Source organism: Acipenser ruthenus, chromosome 16 (assembly GCF_902713425.1).
Source record: "Acipenser ruthenus chromosome 16, fAciRut3.2 maternal haplotype, whole genome shotgun sequence".
In the NCBI taxonomy this organism is placed as follows: domain Eukaryota; kingdom Metazoa; phylum Chordata; class Actinopteri; order Acipenseriformes; family Acipenseridae; genus Acipenser; species Acipenser ruthenus.
In genome coordinates this window covers 13,064,801-13,085,436 of record NC_081204.1, presented here as the reverse complement: position 1 = coordinate 13,085,436, position 20,636 = coordinate 13,064,801, and the positions used below count along the sequence as shown (strand labels likewise).

Genomic DNA, 20,636 nt, shown 5'->3' with positions numbered 1-20,636 from the left:
CAATACAGCCCAACACATTAGGTGTTATCAATTAAACAAGGCTACAGAAAGCATCCACTGTGCGGTCTGTTTACTGAGGCAATGCCCCCAGTTAATAATTAACTTGTTCTGATAATGTGCAAACATGGAGGTCTTTCGTGTTAAAGGCAGATGGATGCTTTTCAATCCTCCTATCCGTTTCCACTGCAACTAATATACTTTTTTTTTTGTCTCTTAAAGTGAAAGCTTAAGAGTGTATGGACTAGGTTACCAATGCTGAAATCAATAGGATCCTTTAAGATACAGAACGACAATGTCCTGGGACCAATTTAGTTAGTTTTAGTAATAACAATGTTTTCCATGGTTAACAATATAAATTCAATCCTTGTGCCAATAAAAAAACAGTTAACCCAGCAACTGGGAGCTACTGTACGGGCTTTTGAGGCGGGTTTGCAATATAATATTCTACAGAGGGTTACAAACTACTGTTACAACAATGGAATAATGGGCATTCACTGATTAAATCTGTGTTCTGATGATAATGTAAAATGGGACTCCAGCTACCCACATGCTCTGTACAGTGCACTTATTGTCCAAAGAGATTATGTTGTAATTGTGCCAAGTGTGTGTGGTGGGGGGCATGTCAGTGTCTACACAAATTCTAAACCAGCTCTCATGATAAATAAGGGCTAAAGTAGGAAGTGCAGTGAAAAACAAAACAGATCAAACTGAATGGAACAGAACAAGAAAGGAGCCCAATGATTCAGCAGCAGCAACTGTTTCATCATTGTGTTATGTTTCATGAATATGTCCTTTAGTCTTTACCATGATCAGAACATTAGCTTGAATGTAGAAATACTACCCGAGCAATATTTGCCATCGACATGCCAGTTAAAAAGTTAGTTCAGTTACAGTAACAGTAACATGACAGATCCGTTTCTTGTAGAGAACTCATTTGCACAATTGGATTACTTTTGATCTCTGTTCTGCATACATACAAATCACACTGAGCCTGCTTTAAAGCACAGCTGCTAACCACATTACAAAGCAAAATGCAGACATGCAAGTTTAAAAATGAAACAATAACATTATTGCTGGACAGTGACCCATGCCACACCAAAAGCACAAATTATATATTTTTTAAATTTGTGTTTAGCCCCAAACTAAGATTAATGCAATAATCTGTACCTTACATTATTTGCAATAATATTTTATAGATTAACAGGTTACCTATACTGTATTTTAAGCTTGTTAACAAAAGTAGTAAAAGGTATTATTGTATCATTTGTTTTAACTTTGTTTTTTTGCTGTGTTAAATCTAGGCGATATTGATGATAGATATTTTACAGTGTATTAGATTAACTAAGATTTACAGATCCACACAGCATCTGACAATTCATTAGGCAGATAAACAGTAACACCTATTTCTTAAGATTGCCACATACCCTTGAAGAGACGTTTGATGTCTTGAAAGCTAGTGTTTGTTTATCACAGTTAATTGAAAAAACAGCATTCTCTCTTCAAACCTATTACTATTGCTTGAATTAAATATCACTTCTGTATTCATCTTATGTAGCTATAGAATCCCTGCAATGCATGTCTTATGCCAACAGTCAACTTTGCAGAAACCTTGACTTTAATAAAAGGCTTGGGATTGATGGGAGTTGACCGGCCTTGACAAAGCAATGCAACACTATTTCAACATTCGGTGGAAGCTCTGGATGAAACAGGAAGCTCAGCACGCTTTCTTTTTGTTAAAATGAAGGCAATAAAGGCAGATAAAACTAAATAAATGTAAATAAAAAATAACAACAAATGTCAGGATTAAACACATGCTGTTAGAGTATTGCATGTAAACAAGGTAAGGCTGAAGTCATGAACTAAATGATTTATTGTTTTTTTTTTTAATGAATACACATCACTTGTCATGTACACACTCAAAGCATGTCAGAAAGGTGCAACTTTTGAGAAAAGATGCCTAGTCCCACCTTCCTTCTACTGTGTTTATTCATTAGATAAGGTTGGGAAACGCTGGCATACCATGTAAACCCACCTAACCCCAGGGCAAAAACAATGTTTGACTTTAGTTTCCCGACCTGGTCTGACTTAAATAGCCTTTAATAGTATTTTTATAGATTCAGTCATCTCTGTAGAAATACTGCATAATGAAAACCAATTGAGGGATACCAACATGCAAATGCTGCTGAGCTGGAACTAGAATACACACTTTAAATCGCTAGGTACACAGCTATGCATTGCATCACAAGGGTAACAATAGCTCACTGCTGCAAAAACATGCAAAACTGAGCCAGCAAACCAAAACCACAAACCACATGCCTACAAACTACTGGCTGTCTTTACTACCTCAGTATTTGTTTTATATATAAAACACCATATGGACTTTTAACACAGCAAGGATTACAACCTTTAACTTCTGGTACCAAACCTAGTTTATTCTTTTGTTCTTTTCACAAAGCCCGACAACAGAACAAACCAGTTATCTTAAAAGGAGCATTTATTATTTGGTAAAATCAGTAATACTGAAACAGACATCAGATTTAAGATGGAATTCACATGTATTAGTTGAAACAAAGGGCTGACTTCTTTTTTTATTTTATTTTTTTTAAACAAGGTCAAATCTGAATTCCACTTGGAATTGTTTTAAATTCTACCAATATTTATATTAGGTAAGGATCTGCTTTTAGCAAAATAAAAACTAAAAAAACTAAAATGCACACAATTCATTCAGGAACAATTTGGCAATCAAGAATAATTCCGGCTTGCTATCTGTAATATAAACGCAAACGTTTTCTGCTGTGCAGCAGTCACTAGAGAGAGAGGCAGCAGGTACAGTTAATTACAATCACATTAGGACAAGGAAGCCACAGTGCCTAAGATGCTTGTACAGTTAAACCACCTGCCCTAATCATAAAGAAAGCTGCCAACAAGACTGGACCAGTGTGTCTGGAAATGAACAAAGACAGGGAAAGAAAGAGGGAGAGGAAGGAAGTATCTACTTCCCCTTTGTGTTAAGAGACTGACACAGGACTGACACACACACACACACACACACACACACACACACACACACACACACCCACCTTAGAAAACTGCCTCCTCAGACTGAAGCGCTGTACCATTGTCACTTTTATTATCTTTCAGACAAAGCAACAGCAATGTTAACCCTTGATAGACAGCACCCTGTCAGACAGTCAGTCAGTCTCAGTGCTCCTACATGATCTTAATGAAAAGCAACTGCCCCAGCTATCTGCTTTATCTTCTGATTTTCACATGCAGCAAGGATCCCACAGCGTGCTAATGCTTAGAAAGGCTTGGTCATGTTAACACTTCCTGTGAGTCAGCTGTGATGTTTGGTTGGGGAGGGGGATCTGTGCTGACTAGGTCTACCACCCCTCCTCTTCTTCATGCTATTAGCCTTCAGAGGCTGCTGGAGCTACAGCCACCTGATCCTCTCTGTGTCTGAGGGAGAGAGAGAGACAGAGAGAGAGATCGAGAGAGAGAGAGCAAGAGAAAGAGAGACTCCTTTCTCTTTTCAGAGCACAAGGGCGGGGCATCACAACAGGCAAGAGATAAGAACCTTAACTGAATCTAAATCACACACACACACACACACACACACACACACACACACACACACACACACACACACACACACACACACACACACACACACACACACACACACACACACACACACACACACACACACACACACACACACACACACACACACACACACACACACACACACACACACACACACACACACACACGCACACACGCCTCCAAACAAATCTGGTAAAGACTGCACCAGAAATAAAAAAATTCATCATTCAAGTTATAATGCCAGTCTGACACAACTGTATTTGAAACTCAAAATTAGCCTGAAGAGAAGAATACTGTATTGAATTAAATTGGTTGAAATATTTTAATAATACAGCATTCTTCATTCTCTAGTACTGATTTTAGGTACATGAGTGTAATTTTAATGTGTGCAATGTTTCCGGAATCTATATGTTTAAAACTAATGCAGGTTAATTTAATGAATAGTGACTGACAATCACTACAATACTGGTCTGAAGTGGGATGAAAAGCCCATTTTAACAGTGTAAAACTAGCAAGAAAGTGCAACTGTAGATGCACGAAGAAGCAGTTAAAATACTTATGCAATCAATTATTTTCTGTTTTGTATTTGTAATTAATTTAGAACAATTTGTAGATTTTATTTTTCACTTTGACATTATGGACTTTTTTGTGTTGATCAGTGGCAAAAACTCCTAATTAAATCCATTTTGATTCCACGTTGTAACACAATAAAATGTGGAAAAGCCACTGTATGTCCCCATATAAAGACTAGAAGAGATTTTTTTATCCATTCCCATACGAGGCCTGTAGATCATATAGCTTTATTTAGCAGGAATCCACTGCAGATCTCTACATTCCTTTAAGTAATAAAGAAAGGCCCCATGCAGAGAGAGAGAGAGAGACGCTGAGTCAGGCGATACAGATCTCACAGTAACGCCTCCACTGCAAAATCAAATGCAAATTGACATTAAAGAATGTCGATTCCAAGCTTGTGATTGCTAATCAAACAAGACAGGCAATGGACGACCCCTTGTGGAAGTATGAATAACAGGTTACAAATAGTGCTTATAGGAATAGGACAAAGAAAACCACAAATTGAGAATGTTTTCACATCATCTTGATTTAAAATCAATATCCCTGACAAACACAGAATATAACAGTCAGCAGGTCACCTAGACAAAAAAGAAGCTGTTTACAACCTTAACCAAGTACGTACCCCAACATGTTTAGTGCCTAAAGAAAGAACATTTCTTCTGGGGAACGTAACAGAGATAAGATACAACACATACCTGTAGCAACAGTTACAGACGTGCTCAAATTTGTTGGTACCCTTACAGCTCATTGAAATAATGCTTCATTCCTCCTGAAAAGTGATGAAATTAAAAGCTATTTTATCATGTATACTTGCATGCCTTTGGTATGTCATAGAATAAAGCAAAGAAGCTATGAAGAGAGATGAATTATTGCTGATTCTACAAAGATATTCTAAAATGGCCTGGACACATTTGTTGGTACCCCTTAGAAAAGATAATAGATAATTGGATTATAGTGATATTTCAAACTAATTAGTTTCTTTAATTAGTATCACACATGTCTCCAATCTTGTAATCAGTCATTCAGCCTATTTAAATGGAGAAAAGTAGTCACTGTGCTGTTTGGTATCATTGTGTGCACCACACTGAACATGGACCAGAGAAAGCAAAGGAGAGAGTTGTCTGAGGAGATCAGAAAGAAAATAATAGACAAGCATGGTAAAGGTAAAGGCTACAAGACCATCTCCAAGCAGCTTGATGTTCCTGTGACAACAGTTGCAAATATTATTAAGAAGTTTAAGGTCCATGGAACTGTAGCCAACCTCCCTGGGCGCAGCCGCAAGAGGAAAATCGACCCCAGATTGAACAGAAGGATAGTGCGAATGGTAGAAAAAGAACCAAGGATAACTGCCAAAGAGATACAAGCTGAACTCCAAAGTGAAGGTACGTCAGTTTCTGATCGCACCATCTGTCGCTTTTTGAGCGAAAGATGGGCTCCATGGAAGAAGACCCAGGAGGACTCCACTTTTGAAAGAAAAACATAAAGCAGCCAGACTGGAATTTGCTAAAATGCATATTGACAAGCCACAATCCTTCTGGGAGAATGTCCTTTGGACAGATGAGTCAAAACTGGAGCTTTTTGGCAAGTCACATCAGCTCTATGTTCACAGACGAAAAAATGAAGCTTTCAAAGAAAAGAACACCATACTTACAGTGAAACATGGAGGAGGCTCGGTTATGTTTTGGGGCTGCTTTGCTGCGCCTGGCACAGGGTGCCTTGAATCTGTGCAGGGCACAATGAAATCTCAAGACTATCAAGGCATTCTGGAGCGAAACGTACTGCCCAGTGTCAGAAAGCTCTGTCTCAGTCGCAGGTCATGGGTCCTCCAACAGGATAATGACCCAAAACACACAGCTAAAAGCACCCAAGAATGGATAAGAACAAAACATTGGACTATTCTGAAGTGGCCTTCTATGAGTCCTGATCTGAATCCTATCGAACATCTATGGAAAGAGCTGAAACTTGCAGTCTGGAGAAGGCACCCATCAAACCTGAGACAGCTGGAGCAGTTTGCTCAGGAAGAGTGGGCCAAACTACCTGTTAACAGGTGCAGAAGTCTCATTGAGAGCTACAGAAAACGTTTGATTGCAGTGATTGCCTCTAAAGGTTGTGCAACAAAATATTAGGTTAGCGGTCCCATCATTTTTGTCCATGCCATTTTCATTTGTTTTATTATTTACAATATTATGTTGATTAAAAAATCAAAAGCAAAGTCTGATTTCTATTAAATATGGAATAAACAATGGTGGATGCCAATTACTTTAGTCAGTTTCAAGTTATTTCAGAGAAAATTGTGCATTCTTCGATTTTTGTGGAGGGGTGCCAACAAATTTGAGCACGTCTGTATATACTTTTAAAAGGTTTTCCTGCTTAACTATTATGAGTGTGTATAAATTCCGTAAGACAGGGCAGAACACCCACGATCTTAACCAAGTCTGCATAAAAACCCAGACTCCACGAGTTACCAGTAAACTTCTACTTTGGCCCTGACTCGAGAAGAAAAAAACGAAAGGCTGCGCTGCTCACCAAGACCCCCGACCTTGACAATCCTAGAATACAGTTTTATGGGCCTAGTCACAAAACCTTCAGCACTGTTTTTATTTATTTATTTATTTTTTTTAATTTAGTGGTCGCCAATTATTTGTATTGTTTTCTCCCCAATATAGCAATGTGCAATTATTTTTAGGCTCAGCCCAACACTACCACCCCTGCGCTGACTCGGGAGGGGTGAAGACAAACACACGCTGTCCTCCGAAGTGTGTGTCGTCAGCCGCCCGCTTCTTTAAAACACTGCAGACTCACCATGCAGCAAGCCTGCAGGCGCCCGGCCATACCACAGGGGTCGCTGGTGCGTGGTGAGCCGAGGACACCCTGGCCGACCTAGCCCTCATTCCCAGGGTGGCGCTCGGCCAATTGAGCACCGCCCCCTGGGAGCTCCTGTCCTCGGTCAGCAAAGCAATAGCCTGGACTCGAACCGTCGTCGTCCAGACTATAGGGAGCATCCTGCACTCCACGCGGAGCGTGCTTACTGGAGGCGCCACTCGGGAGCCCCCTTCAGCACTGTTTTAATGAATGTTTTGTTAAGGACTGTTTTTTTACTAATTTTTATCATCCGAAAACCAAGAAGTCAAATGACCGCACATGACAGCCATCTTTGGACACAAAGCAAAGGAGGCCATCAGATTTACCCCCTGGAGACGACAACATTGAAAACAAAGTATAAAATGCTAATCCCCTCCCCTCATGTCAGTATTTCACAGTGGAATTAAAAACAAAAAAATAAAAAAATGATCCCTTCTTAGACAAATCAATATATGTAAATGGTCTCTTCACTTCAGATCTTTTGCTATTGATTTTATTGTACTTTACAACTGCTCTTATCTGTAATATGATATTCTGAAATGTGATACTTTATACTGTGATATTTTGTAATGTGATACTTTGTACTGTGATATTTAGTAATAATAGTATGTCGCCCTGGATAAGGGCGTCTGCTAAGAAATAAATAATAATAATAATATACATGCAAATAGACCAGGACAAAGCCGCCAGGTAGGGTGGCTCAGAACGTGAGTAAAGTGTCTTAGTTCATGTGTAATGTTACTTCAAGCCAGAGGAATTCCAACACAGTGTACTCTGTGGTATAGGCCAGTATACCTGCTGCAGAGTTGTGTCACCACATGAACTATAAAAAACTGTATATGAATAAAAAATATACAAATATAAGAAACTGTAAAATTTGTGAAAATATCCTCCTTGCAAACATTTCATGTTTTATAGTACTGCAAGACCAGAGTCCAAAAGTAGTGGAATCCATACAATACTGTGCCTGTTGTGCATAGGACTTCAGACAGGAGGCTAAAGAGTAGTTCAAAGAGTGTACATGCAGGATATGCAACAGTTAATTCAGTAAATGGCATTGTTTACTGGTGTGTGTTTTATTGGAGAGTGACTGCTGGTGCCTGGTACAGAGAGACTCGTTTACAATTCAAGGCCTTGTAGCCCAAGTTCAAAAACGTAATAATTTGAACTTGTGAACATTGCTGCAAAGATGATGGCCTGTATAATATACTCTAAAAAAAAAAACAAAAAAAAACAGCAGGATATTAAATGTAAAAAAATATATATTTACATAAATTAATGCAGTATTACACACTGAAGTTTAATATTAGATGTTTTCCAACGTAACTGATATTCCGAGCACCTCATATTCATATATATACACACACACACACACACACACACAGGTTTGCAAAAGTATTCACCCCCCTGCAAAGTTTTCATATTTTGTTGGCACCTGAGCATACTCCACGACGCTTTCAAATTAGACTTTACATGTCGAATCTACACAAACTACTCCACATTGATAAAGTTAAAAATGCATATAGAATATAAATAAGTCAGATTTATAGAGAAAAACAGATTAATCTCAGTTGCATAAGTATTCAACCCCTTTGCTACTGCAGCCCCAAATCAGCTCAAGTGCAAATAATTTGTTTGAAAGGTCACAAAATTAGTGAAATGGTTTCAGACTGTGTGTACTCAAAGTGGTTTAACTTGAAGATAATTTCCCTCAGGTAAAGACTTTCAAGCTACACCTCACATAGTGATCCAAAAAAGCAATCATGACAACCAAGGAGCTTTCGAAACAAGTCAGGGATAAAGTGGTAGAGATGCAGGAGAAGGGTACAAGAACATTTCAAAGGCGCTGATTATCCCTCTCAGCACAGTGAAGTCCATCATTAAGAAGTGGAAGATGCATCATACCACCCAGACACTACCCAGATCAGGTCGCCCTCCAAAACTGAGCAGCCAGGCAAGCAGGACACTGGTTTGGGATGTCACTCTGAAGCCAACAGTCACTTTGAGAGATCTGCAAAGTTCTGTGTCTGAGATGGGAGTCAGTGTTCACATATCAACAATAAGCCGGTCCCTACACAAAGCTGGCCTGTATGGACGGGTGGCAAGAAAGAAGCCATTACTCAAAAAGCCTCATCTTAAAGCACGTATGGAGTTTGCGAAAAAGCATGTAGATGATACTGCAGACATGTGGAAAATGGTTTTGTGGTCAGACAAATCAAAAATTAAACTTTTCGGTCTAAATTCCAAGCGTTACGTCTGGTGCAAGCCCAACATATATATATTCCGAATAATTTTCCTTTAAGGTCTCAGTGAACTGACACATTTCAATTTAAAGCCAGTTAAACTTTTAAATTAGGTTATGGTGTGTGTATAATCTCCAAAGCGCTTTCAATTAAAAACAAATTGTCGCCTTTTAATCTGTAAACAGGCGAGTTTCAAGTGGCCAATGCAGAAGTAACGTTTTGTACCTTTTGTTTACGAGTTGACGGTACTCGAGAGGCTGTAACTCCAGGACTTCCTGTCTTTCTCAGCTGGTGCCCAATAGCTTCTTAAACTACCTTAGAAAATGGGTTGAGAGATATCTGCATCCTGAGTACTGATGTCTTAAGTTTGTTTAAGCCTGTTTGGGATACAGCAGGGTGATGTTGTGACTTGTCTTTTTGTTGTCGCGTGTAAGCTCTTTTAAAGTGGGTATCTGAAATTAGGTCTATATAGCTCATTCCACTGGAAAATTAAAAAAAAACGATTCAGGCCAGCTCGCAAGTTTGTGTAGCTGCTAACTGAATACTGTGTGCCAGCTGATGTTATCACTTCAGCAAAGAAACTTCTGTGTTTATTTCAGTCTTTGGTGCAGTTTTCCAGTCCATATTATGTTTTGTTTGTGCTGAGCAATCATTAAAAACTGACACAGCCCAAGCAGTTACTTTTTAAGTGTTTCAGCAGTACTGAGAGAAAGGTGTCTTGTAGTACTCACGGTTTCATTTTTTTCCTGATCTTTTATTGGGGGAAAAATGGCGAACAATTCAAAAACATTTTTTTAAACATTCTTAAAACGCTCGGCGCAATAATATTTTTTTGTAAAAAGTCTTAGTTTCTGGGACTTGTTTTTACCCGTTGGTTGTACTATAATAATTCAATTGCTTGGAATGCCTATCAGCCAATCAGGATGCAGATATCTCCCAACCCATTTTAAAATGTAATATTTACTCACAGTAGTGTAATATATAATTACTCACGGTAATGTAATATATAATTACTCACAGTATTGTAATATATAATTACTCCCAGTAATTATAAAAAAATTATTAGAAAGCATCAGTTCAGTAGTCACTAGAGACGACTGCTTCTGTTTGTATGGTAGTTTGTTTCATTTTAAAAGAATCATTAATCATCTGTTTGTAGTTTAAACACAATCACGTAATATGACAAGAGAGATGGATAAACTATGATTTTAAGATTTACTAGAGGTAGGTCGGTGTCCTCTGGGATATTTGCTAGTTACATACTTTTGATACCACTTGCTGTATTACATAACACAGCTTAGCACAAGTTATACCCTGAATAGCTAGTGCTAAAGAATGTTCTTAACAAGCATCCACAACTGGATAAGCAGTTCACTAGATAATGTAAGACTGGATGTAAAAAGTAAGACATATTATATAGACATACACAGCAGGCAATAATAAAACAATCCAGTCAACGACCATACAGGGCGCACAAACTTCTGTTGAACCATTTTCCTTTGTCATCCATGTACTGTAGGTTAGAAACCTGCCGTCACTTACTTGCTCTGCCTCCTCGCAGGGCAGGTAGCAGTTGGTCACCTCAGCCAATGGAGAGCTACAGGGGGCGTCTGTAGTGGAGGATGAGCGGGGGCGACCACAAAGCGTCAATTCCTGGGAGAAGCGCCTGTGGATCTGCGGGCTCCCCTTCGGTGGCTCGCTCGTGGTCTTGCTGCTCCGCCGGCTCTGCAGGCTGGTCCCTCGCTTCATCATGGGAGCCCCTTGGATCTGCTGCAGCATGTGGTTCAGAGCTGTAGGACGGGCGGCGGAAGTTTAAGGGACAACACAGCTTCAGGAAGGGGGCTGGGGCTCTAAAAACGACTCAGACCCCAATACTTTATTTGAACATTTCACAGCCAGAATAATAATTGTGATCTGTAGTGATGATTTGGCCAGAGATTAAAACAACGTGGCAGTGAAATGGTTCCCCATACAGCAAAACCCCATGTTTCCACACGGAGGTAATATAGCTTATACAACGCTTCACTGGGCATGCGGTGGCACGTTTCAAAGCACATGTGAGGGTACATGTGGAAGTCATGTTTTTTGGCTCAGACGAGATGCTTGAGAACAGTGATTTTGGACATAACAGTGTGGCATTATGCAGGTGTTTGGGTGCATGCGGATTATTATACAATGACCAAATACATTCAGAACAGCAAGGTGGGATAGTTTATGTTTTATTTTTCATGTAGTGCTGATGTACCCTTTAATTACGTGAAAGTCTGAATCAGTTCAGAACAGTAATAAACAGTTACTGTTTAATATGGGCATCAGCAAGCTATTCCAACCCCTGATCAAGCAGGGAAACATAATGAATATTATACATGAAGTTGAAGTAGTAGCTCTAGGCATCAAGGTTCCAAGCCATAACCACTGCTTGCACTGTTAAAAACAAAAACCTCTGTGCAGGTGATCAGGGAATGTGGGTCTGTGAGAAAGTGACAGATGCAACACCAATGAAAGGCACTACCTTCAAAGCCTGTCAATCAAGCTGTGTAAGTAAACAGAGACACGTCTGGCAGGTTTGCAAAGGGCTTGACTGTCTCTATACGAAGCTTGGTGCAGTTTAGTGACGGAATGCCGTAGTGACACAGCTAAGAAGGGACACTGCGTGACAACTACGGGTGTCGAACATGCAAATGGAGCGTGCAAAGGGGGTAGAGGGATGCACATGGAAGCACTGACTAGGATATGCCGAATTCAGTATTTTACAAGTGAAGCTTAGACTGAGTAAGGCGAAAGGAATGAATGCATTTAGGCAGCAAACAGGTTAGGTCTAAGTAAAGATTTCTAATGGTTCTACAGTCTGACATGGAAAATTGTACATAAGATACCTACCATCGGCTCACCTCAGTCTAGCATGTCCAACCACTCAAGGTTCACTGTCAAAACAAATGGGGAAAAAAAACATTAAAACAAAGGTACAGTGTGTGTATATAAATAAAAGATATATGCAAGAGATATGAATGTGGTACCCCAAATATGATCCACTTACTACCAATGCGGAATTACTGGGGATGATATTTTCTCTTCATTTTACCCTCAAAAATAGGTTTCTGGCTCAGGATTGCCAAGAACTACACTACATTGAATATTGTACCAATGTTGGCAATCACCAGTCAGGAAAACAATTTTTTGAGAAATGCGCCACACAGTCATTAACCATCGTTAGTAAAATCAATTCCAATTTCCATTTCCTTTTTAATCAATTCCAATTCCAATTCCTTTTACGACATAGGCTTTATTGAGCAAACATACTGTATATACAACTTGTCAAACCCATGTACAACTTGCAATTACACAATTCCTATACAGATTTACCAAATTAATTCAACTTGCTGTTACAACAAATCATCAAGAGCTTTTCAAATTCTGCCAGGTTACACCTTTCTGGGTGGAAGATTTTCCATGCGATACTATAAAGTCTCTCAGCAGGTGCTGATGAAGCAGTTATCGTCAAGTACTTGCAGGCCAGCTGGGCAAGGGTACCTGTGTCTGTTATCCTTCCAGAAAGTGAGTGGCTCAGAGTCATCTGCAACAGTTGCCTGAGCGAGGTAGTCTTGAACCTCTGGGTGGAGAGTGGGGAGTTGGTGTTGAAATTGGGGCTAACTTCCTGCTGCTCATGAATTCTGTGAGATTCCTTCACTTTGCAAGTGGAGATGGAGATGGAGGTGACCACTCACTGGAGGGTGTAGGAGGCTTGATAACTGATGTTTTGCTGCTCTTACCCAGAACCTCTTCCTCAGTGCATCAGTCTAACTTGAAGCAAGGCTCTAGGGTGGTGGCAAGTCTGAAGTTCTCCAGGGACTCAAAGTGCAAGCCTCTTCTCCACAGCAGCCTGCAGTGTGGCAACAAGTTTATAGGTGTAGGTATATCTAAGACATTGGAGTCGATGACACACCTCGAACACAAATGATTACCATACTGGAGGTGATGACTTTCTCCCCCTGGACTTTCAGTGGCACCTTCAAAGGGCTGCAGGATATCACAGAGCTCAGTAGCTATCTTCATCTCATATGGTGTGAGCTTGCCTGGGAAGTCAAGCTGATGCAATACGGAGACTGGTACATGGAGAAGAGAACATAGCTGTTCCAGCATGAAGCACAGGACAAGCATCAGAGAGGACTTCAGGATCTCTGTGGCAGTAGTGGATTTCCTAACATGTGAAATGAAGCTGGCGACCTTAGAGATGGCAGTGCATATCTGACCAGCCTTCTGAAGCACATCCTTAACCGCTAATTGCAGAGCGTGAGCAAAACAGGAGCTGCGTTCAGGGGGAAGGTAATCAGATTCATCGGTGACAGTCATTTCTTCACCCTCTGCTTTAAGCTCATCCTCCTCCTGAGCAAGGTCTTCAGCATATTGGCTGCATTGTCAATGACCATGGTCGAGATGTGGTGGGCAAGGTTGTACCAGGCAATGGTCTCCTGGTACCGGTGGTAAATATTGTCTGCTTATTTCACAATCTAAAAATAGATATTTCAAAATAATTCATGATTAAACATATGTATTAAAGCAGAAAAAATAGCATTGTCACATTATCTCGAGCTATTAAATACATAAATGCTTACCTGAAAAACAGTTAATGCTAAATTGTATAATATATTGTTTTTCAAGCCCACCTTTTAAAGACCTCCTATTTTCACCATCTGTGAATTCTCAAACAAATTAAAAATAAATAAATAAATAAATGCATGTAAAAATAACAACAGACACATGAAATGTGCCCTCCTTCTACCGGACAGGGCGATCAAGCACAAATATTTTTGATATTTGATGCAGCTGGTGTCTTTTTCATTGAAGACATTGTAAAGAAATTGTGCAGCTCTATGCAGTGTGTTCAAGCATTTACCGGAAGCAAACTAAACTGGCTGCCAGGTTCCTAAATGCAGTATAACAGGTACTGCATCAATAAGGTAAACATTTGCTGTATTTTTAAGTGATCAAAATATTACAGAAATCAAGAAATCTGTGAAAAAATACAGCCTTATGCATGGTATAATCCAAGATGTAAAGGCCAGATATCCCGATGAAGGAACGCATATCCCTACTACTCCAAATGGTCAATGGTGAGACACATATCCTGGGCCTGCTGCAGAGCGCTGAGGGGGAAGTGTGTAGTTGAGATGTGTACGCTGGGCAAGGTGTAGCAGGGCTTGGCAGTGGCCATAAGCTCACAGAAGGCAGCATTATCCATAGAGAGATGTATGAGGTCACTTTGTGGTTACAGTAAAGGAGAAGGCAGGTGGCTGAGTGTGGTCAGATCATGAGGGTGGTGTGTTGATCAGCTCAATAGAAGTATGCTTTGTCTGAAAATACACAAACACAACGGTCAATACAAATTACAATACAAAAAACTTCTGGAAGCACACTCAATTATCTCTCTCTTACTCATTCGCTGCTGAATAATTAACACAAACGTCAGCTTATTAACATGATTAACTTACCTTCATGTGCCTCTTCTGGTAGGATGACTTGTATTGCAGTTTGCCAGTTGCTAGTAGGGGCCAAAAAGTTGTCCACATCTGCCAGTTTTGTAGCCTTAGGAGTGGCTGGCATACTTGATTGTTTACAATATTGATGTGTGTCACAAAACAAATCACAGGAGATGTATGACCTCACCATCAACACTAACATCTTATATACTGCCAGCTAAATCAACTTCAATTAATCAGAGTAGTAATTCTCCTCACTGCTTTCTTTTACTATGCTTTAATCTAACTAATTGCACCATTCCACTCCAACACATAATTGATCACATTTGTAAATGGCAGTATTCAAATGATCTTCTCACAGTGGCAACACATTACTTAAACTGAAGTCACTGTTAGTCAATTCAATTGGCTTCAAAATGAAAGCAGTGGAGCAATCACGACAATTATTATGTCTCTAAAATATCAATTTCCAGTTCTAACTCCAAGTCCTTCAAAGGAATTAGAATTGGGAATTGATTTTAAAAATGAATTGGAATTGAAAAAAAAGGAAAAGGCCATTTCCATATGAACACCTTTTTATTCGACATCTTGTAAAATCAAGTCTCGGTACTACTCCGCTTTCTCACCTAGTCTCAAGCTGAATATTCCACCCACTTCTACCTTGCTATCAATCACCACCATGACCGCCGTTCTACTGCAAACATGCCACTAAATCAAGCAATGACACTTGCAGCCTCAGCAAAGTGTCTGAGAAGGATCTTTTTTGTGAACGGATTATACTGTATTTTGAGAACGGTTTTGAAGGAAACCGTCAACGATACAGAATATAAATTTAAATGTCTCAATAGCAGAGAGGAGTGACTGCAGTGGGATAGTCTACTTGTTGTTATTTACAGTACTTCAACTTTTTTAGGTAAGACAAGATTTTTCTTTTTTTTTGTACAAATTCCACATGTGCATTAGTAACACCATTGGAAGCTAACATGTGCAATGTTATGTGAACTGTAGATATTAATCCAATAACATGTCTTAGTAGTAAAATACATTTTTAATGATGTTGCTATACATATTTTATCTATCCCGTGCCAAAAATAAACAACTCATTTTACTTACTATATTATATATTTATTTACTTATTTATTTTATACTGCAGCTCTACCTTGTTTTGAGCAAATGATAGATCTTAATAATAATAATAATAATAATAGTAGAACATATTGTATATATTGGGTGTTCATTTAAAGTTTTAAAATTCTAACTGTCTCTAGAAAAAAATAAAAGTTAAATTGCTATCACTTTTTTCAGCTTTCTGGCGTAGTATTATATAAAAGTTGAAATCATTCCGTGAAAGGAAGTGTGATTTTTGGTGAATGACAGTAATTTAAGTAATTTACAGTATTACAGTATTTCTCCATTTTTTGTAAGCCTTTGTTTTATAACTTGCATGATCTACTATATTAAGATTACCACTGTATTTTTTTTTTGACGGTCATACCGTGGAAATGTTATTCTGGCCCATCCCTAGTGCCAGTACTGTCAAAGGTCATTGTGTCTCATGGCTGACAAACACTGTACTGATCATGTGCACACACACAGGGAGTGGCACGTTCTGATGTTATCAGTCTGTTTGAGTTTCAGGCATTGTAGGAGTCTGAGCATTTTCTTTTTAAGACACTTCCTCAACCCATATTTTCTTCAGAAAAAAAGTAAAATGGACATTCTAAATGTTTGCCATTTATTTTCTTTAAAAGAACTCAAGCATGGGCTTGCATTTGAGTACCAGTCACTGCTTTTACCAGTAACTGATGTGTTTTATATAATTGTGTGTGTCTGTCTGTGAGATTACATGAGATTAAGTCAGAGGAACGAGATCTTGACTGCTGAAACCTTGTGAGCCACAAGCACGATTCCTGCTCCGGTTTACATGGGTTTTTACAGCTATTTTTATCGTGAGAAAGCAATTGACCCTGCCCTTAAAGTTGCGCTGCCAAAAGAACGTCCTTTTGCTGTTTCACGATGTATTCGCGTGACAACGTCTCACAGTCATGACTGTAGAGTCGATTTTCAAATGCATGTAAACCCAACCAGTGTCAACTTCATTCCTTTATGCTACTTTATGAAGCTGATCAGAAGTAGAGCGTTGAAGTACCTGAAATGTGCCAAGGTGCTTTGTGAGGTAATGCAGTTGACAACAAGGGCAGGTGTAGTGAACATTATAGAACTAAGAGCAAGGGGAGAGACACATCTGTCTTAAAGCTGCTGCACATGACATTGGGTAGCTGAACCAAGCCAGAGCACTTTATATATTTATTTATTTTAAAATTAAATAAGCTACAATCTTTTGGGTTTACACACAACATTTATAGTAAATTAAAAATGCAGTTTTTCAGTTTAAGTTCTTTGCATTTACTAATTAACTAGCCGATTGATCCCACAGCTTTGTATAGTTGGTTCTGAAAGGATCCTGATAACTCAACACTGAAACATGGCTTGGTAACCCATTCTGTACACTCACACCACTCTGACCAGAGTCTGCCTCCTCTCAATTTCCAAAAGTGTACCTGGTCACTGAGCTGTGCTGAAATCCTGCCTAATTAACTCTTCTGACTCCTTTTAGTAGTTTAAAGACTTTACTGTATTCCTTCGAAGTTAAGACACACTTTTTAAACCAATTTTTTCTTCTCAAAAATGGCCTTAAATTCGAGTATAGTGATGCGTGTATTAAAAATCGCCAACAAAAGACACGACTGCCCGAGTATACAAACAGGATCGTGACTGACTGCCTGAGAAAAGACGAACAAAAACGTTGCTGCCCGATCTTGAATCATCCATGACACGGGGGAGTCATTGTCTACAGAAGGCAAGTAATAAAGACTCCTCCAACTCAGAGGATGAAGACTAGGAGAGATTAGTTGTTGTTACAGGCATGTTAATTTATCAATATACAAGCTTTACCAATATACCTAATAGATGAGTTTGTAGCATTCCACTACAAAAAATGAACTTTTCCTTTGTATAAATGGCTCATATGCATAACTGAGGTTGTATCTTTGCAAATGCATCTTTATTTGATGTTTTATTTTTTTTCTCAAATTGAGGGTGAGTAATTCCTCTAGAGATTAAACAAATAGATCAATTTACTTGGATTATAATTTAGATTCTTTGTACAACAAAACACAGAACACATATACTTTTGGACATCCTATTTATCATAGTCTACCACTGACATTAAGATGCTGTTTTGAATGCGGTGCTAAAGGACTTTAAAGTGTAGGTTGTAAATAATAAAACATGTTTTTTTACATATGATAGTCCCAAATTGTATTTAACCATATGAACCTCAAACAAGAACTTTAATTCCCAGATGCCATTGCAGCTCCTCCATGCTCCATGCTCCATGTCTCCACTTCCCAGTAACCAAGCACTGCAAAATGTGATGTTCTTTAAAAGGTGACTATAAATAAAAACGAATCCATGAAATTCCAATATTTGGACCAGCTGTGATCATACTGTAGATTAGCCATACAGTTTGGTCTTGTAATAGACCCATAGTAGTTTGACTGTAATAGTGGGAGAGGGGCACAGAGAATCTAAAAGCACATTGCTGTAGGTTTTGGAACTGCAGCTTCACTGACTGTACATGTGAAATACAGTGCTATGACAGCACATTTAATATGGCTAAAAAACACACACACACACAAACAAAGAATTCAGTTTGGCTTTGTCTGTGTTTTTCCATTCAATAAATAAGTGCTGACAGGGGCTAATGTGGGCTGAAATTACCAGAGATCATTGTTATTGTTCCTGTCTTTAAAAAAAAAAAACAAGATCAAACCCTTATCTAGTTTTAATAGTACAACCAGGGTTTTGCGAGAATTGACAGCAATTTTAAACACTTCAGCAAATACAAAACATCAATAATGGACGGTCACTCAAACCAAGGAATCAGTTCTACATAATGTAAAATAAACTATACAACTGCCTTGGAAGTCACTTATTTTAGAAAAAGATGGAAGCAGTGCATCATCACAGATCTGACCTTCAGCCTACAAACATCAATTATCATTTCCATTGTCCCCTCAGGGTAATCACTCCTCTGTTTTTTGCTTTCTCAAAAGCAGGTCATTTGGCATTTATGTTGTTCTCTTTTACCCATTGTACAGAGAGGCATTGTACTTCTTGTTGCCTCTCCTGGAAAATTGAACCTGAAATCAATAATGGTCTAATATTCTGCACTTACCTCATTGGCCATCAGTGCAGCCTTGTTTGCATAGGTGAGAAAAAGGGTGTAGAAAATCCGGAAGAAATCTCCAGTCACTCTTTTTAATCCTAGTTTATAATCCTTTGGGCCTCTTTCACTTCGGCAGCCAGCAGAATTCAGTAGAGAGCGTCAGTTTTCAGTGCTAGTTTATGTAAACCCCTCCTCCTGCTGAAGCACCATAATACAACCTGTTGCAATTGATAAAGGAGGGGGGGGGAGGGTGGAAGAGAGAGAGAGAGAGAGAAACAAACAAACATTGTTACTGTACAACAATAGAATGGGAACTGCTGTTGTCTGTACAAACTCGTTAATGGAGGCTGGTATAGGGTTTTGTGAAAGCAGCGTTCAATACAAACTGTGCAAAGTACCGTGTTCAGATCAAAACAAGTGTGTTGTCTGTTCAAAGTTGGCTTCTGATTTATTTAAAGGATATGCTATGACTGACTATTTGTCATTTGTACTGTCAAGTGAAGCGTCCATCAGTAGATGCTAGTACCGGTTCACATCAAATGCTGTGTTTTTTCATAACATGATAACATATATATATATATATATATATATATATATATATATATATATATATATATATATATATATATACCTCCAATGTTTTGATTCAAACACAGGCTCCCTTGAGAAAGATATGTACAACATATCGAAACGTTGGGCAGCTGGCTCTTTGAGCTAAATATATATATATATATATATATATATATATATATATATATATATATATATATATTAATTATATATATATTAATTATATATATATATATATATATATATATATATATATATACACACACACACACACACACACACACACACACAGTACGTGATTGTTGCATAACACTGTATTTTACATTAATAACGCTTACTTTCACTAAATGAAATTGACACGACTGGAGCGTTGCCTAGAAAAGGATCACACAGAACAGAAATAAAAGCAGACCTAATAAACAAATAGCGTACAAATACAAATCTGATTCCCACGTAACGACGTCTTTTTATGACGTGGGCCATTCTTATATAGTGGCGTTCAAGATTTTAATAAGCATGCAATAAGACCGATTTTAAAATCAAATGGTCATAATATAATTGAATGAAACGGTGGCAAAGGTTCCGTACCCAGGTCTTGTGTGAGTGAATCTGTGCAGTGAGCTAAGCTCAAAACTAAACCCCACACAGACATTACCGATAAAACAACGCAAACACTTTATCAGAATACGAATAAACATACTACACAATTTGAGACAGCACTTTCATATCCGTATTGTAAAATGAAATATTGTTAGTTAATTTAGATTTGACACTTACAGAAACAGTGCCTGGCCTGCGCTGGTGATGGTTCATTCCTCCATAAAATAACACGCCCACGATGACGTCTGGGGGCGCGTTCTGCGCCATGACGTAAGAAGGATGGGTCGCTGATCCCGAACCCGTTGTCTGCCACTGTGTTGAGCATATGGTCGGTTTTGTTGTGTGTACTGGTTGTGGTGAATTTGTAGCTCCCGAAAAGTAGTCGTAGTAAACACGGGTAAAATGAGTTTACCCTCTTCTCATTTGGGGAGTATGCAGCGTACCCACTTCTCACTTAAACTTAGAATAAAGAGT

At 38.8% G+C, this 20,636-nt stretch overlaps 1 protein-coding gene across 3 annotated transcripts in view; it reads right to left on the bottom strand.

Annotated features, from left to right (window-relative positions):
- LOC117411888 (transmembrane and coiled-coil domains protein 1) overlaps positions 1 to 20,417 on the bottom strand; it is a 42,822-nt gene extending 22,405 nt beyond the window's left edge. The window contains exons 1-5 of one of the 3 annotated variants that reach the window (XM_058988858.1): positions 20,340 to 20,377; positions 19,901 to 19,936; positions 19,002 to 19,210; positions 12,165 to 12,208; positions 10,827 to 11,074 (exon numbers count right to left, since the gene is read on the bottom strand). In XM_058988858.1, the coding sequence (XP_058844841.1) occupies positions 10,827 to 11,063 (237 nt within the window). In that variant the 5' untranslated portion in view covers positions 11,064 to 11,074; positions 12,165 to 12,208; positions 19,002 to 19,210; positions 19,901 to 19,936; positions 20,340 to 20,377. Of the gene's footprint in view, positions 1 to 3,080; positions 3,419 to 10,826; positions 11,075 to 12,164; positions 12,209 to 19,001; positions 19,211 to 19,900; positions 19,937 to 20,339 lie in introns of those variants that run through there. The other 2 variants (XM_058988857.1, XM_034019706.3) reach the window with 2 other exon arrangements.
- Positions 20,418 to 20,636: the final 219 nt, after the last annotated feature.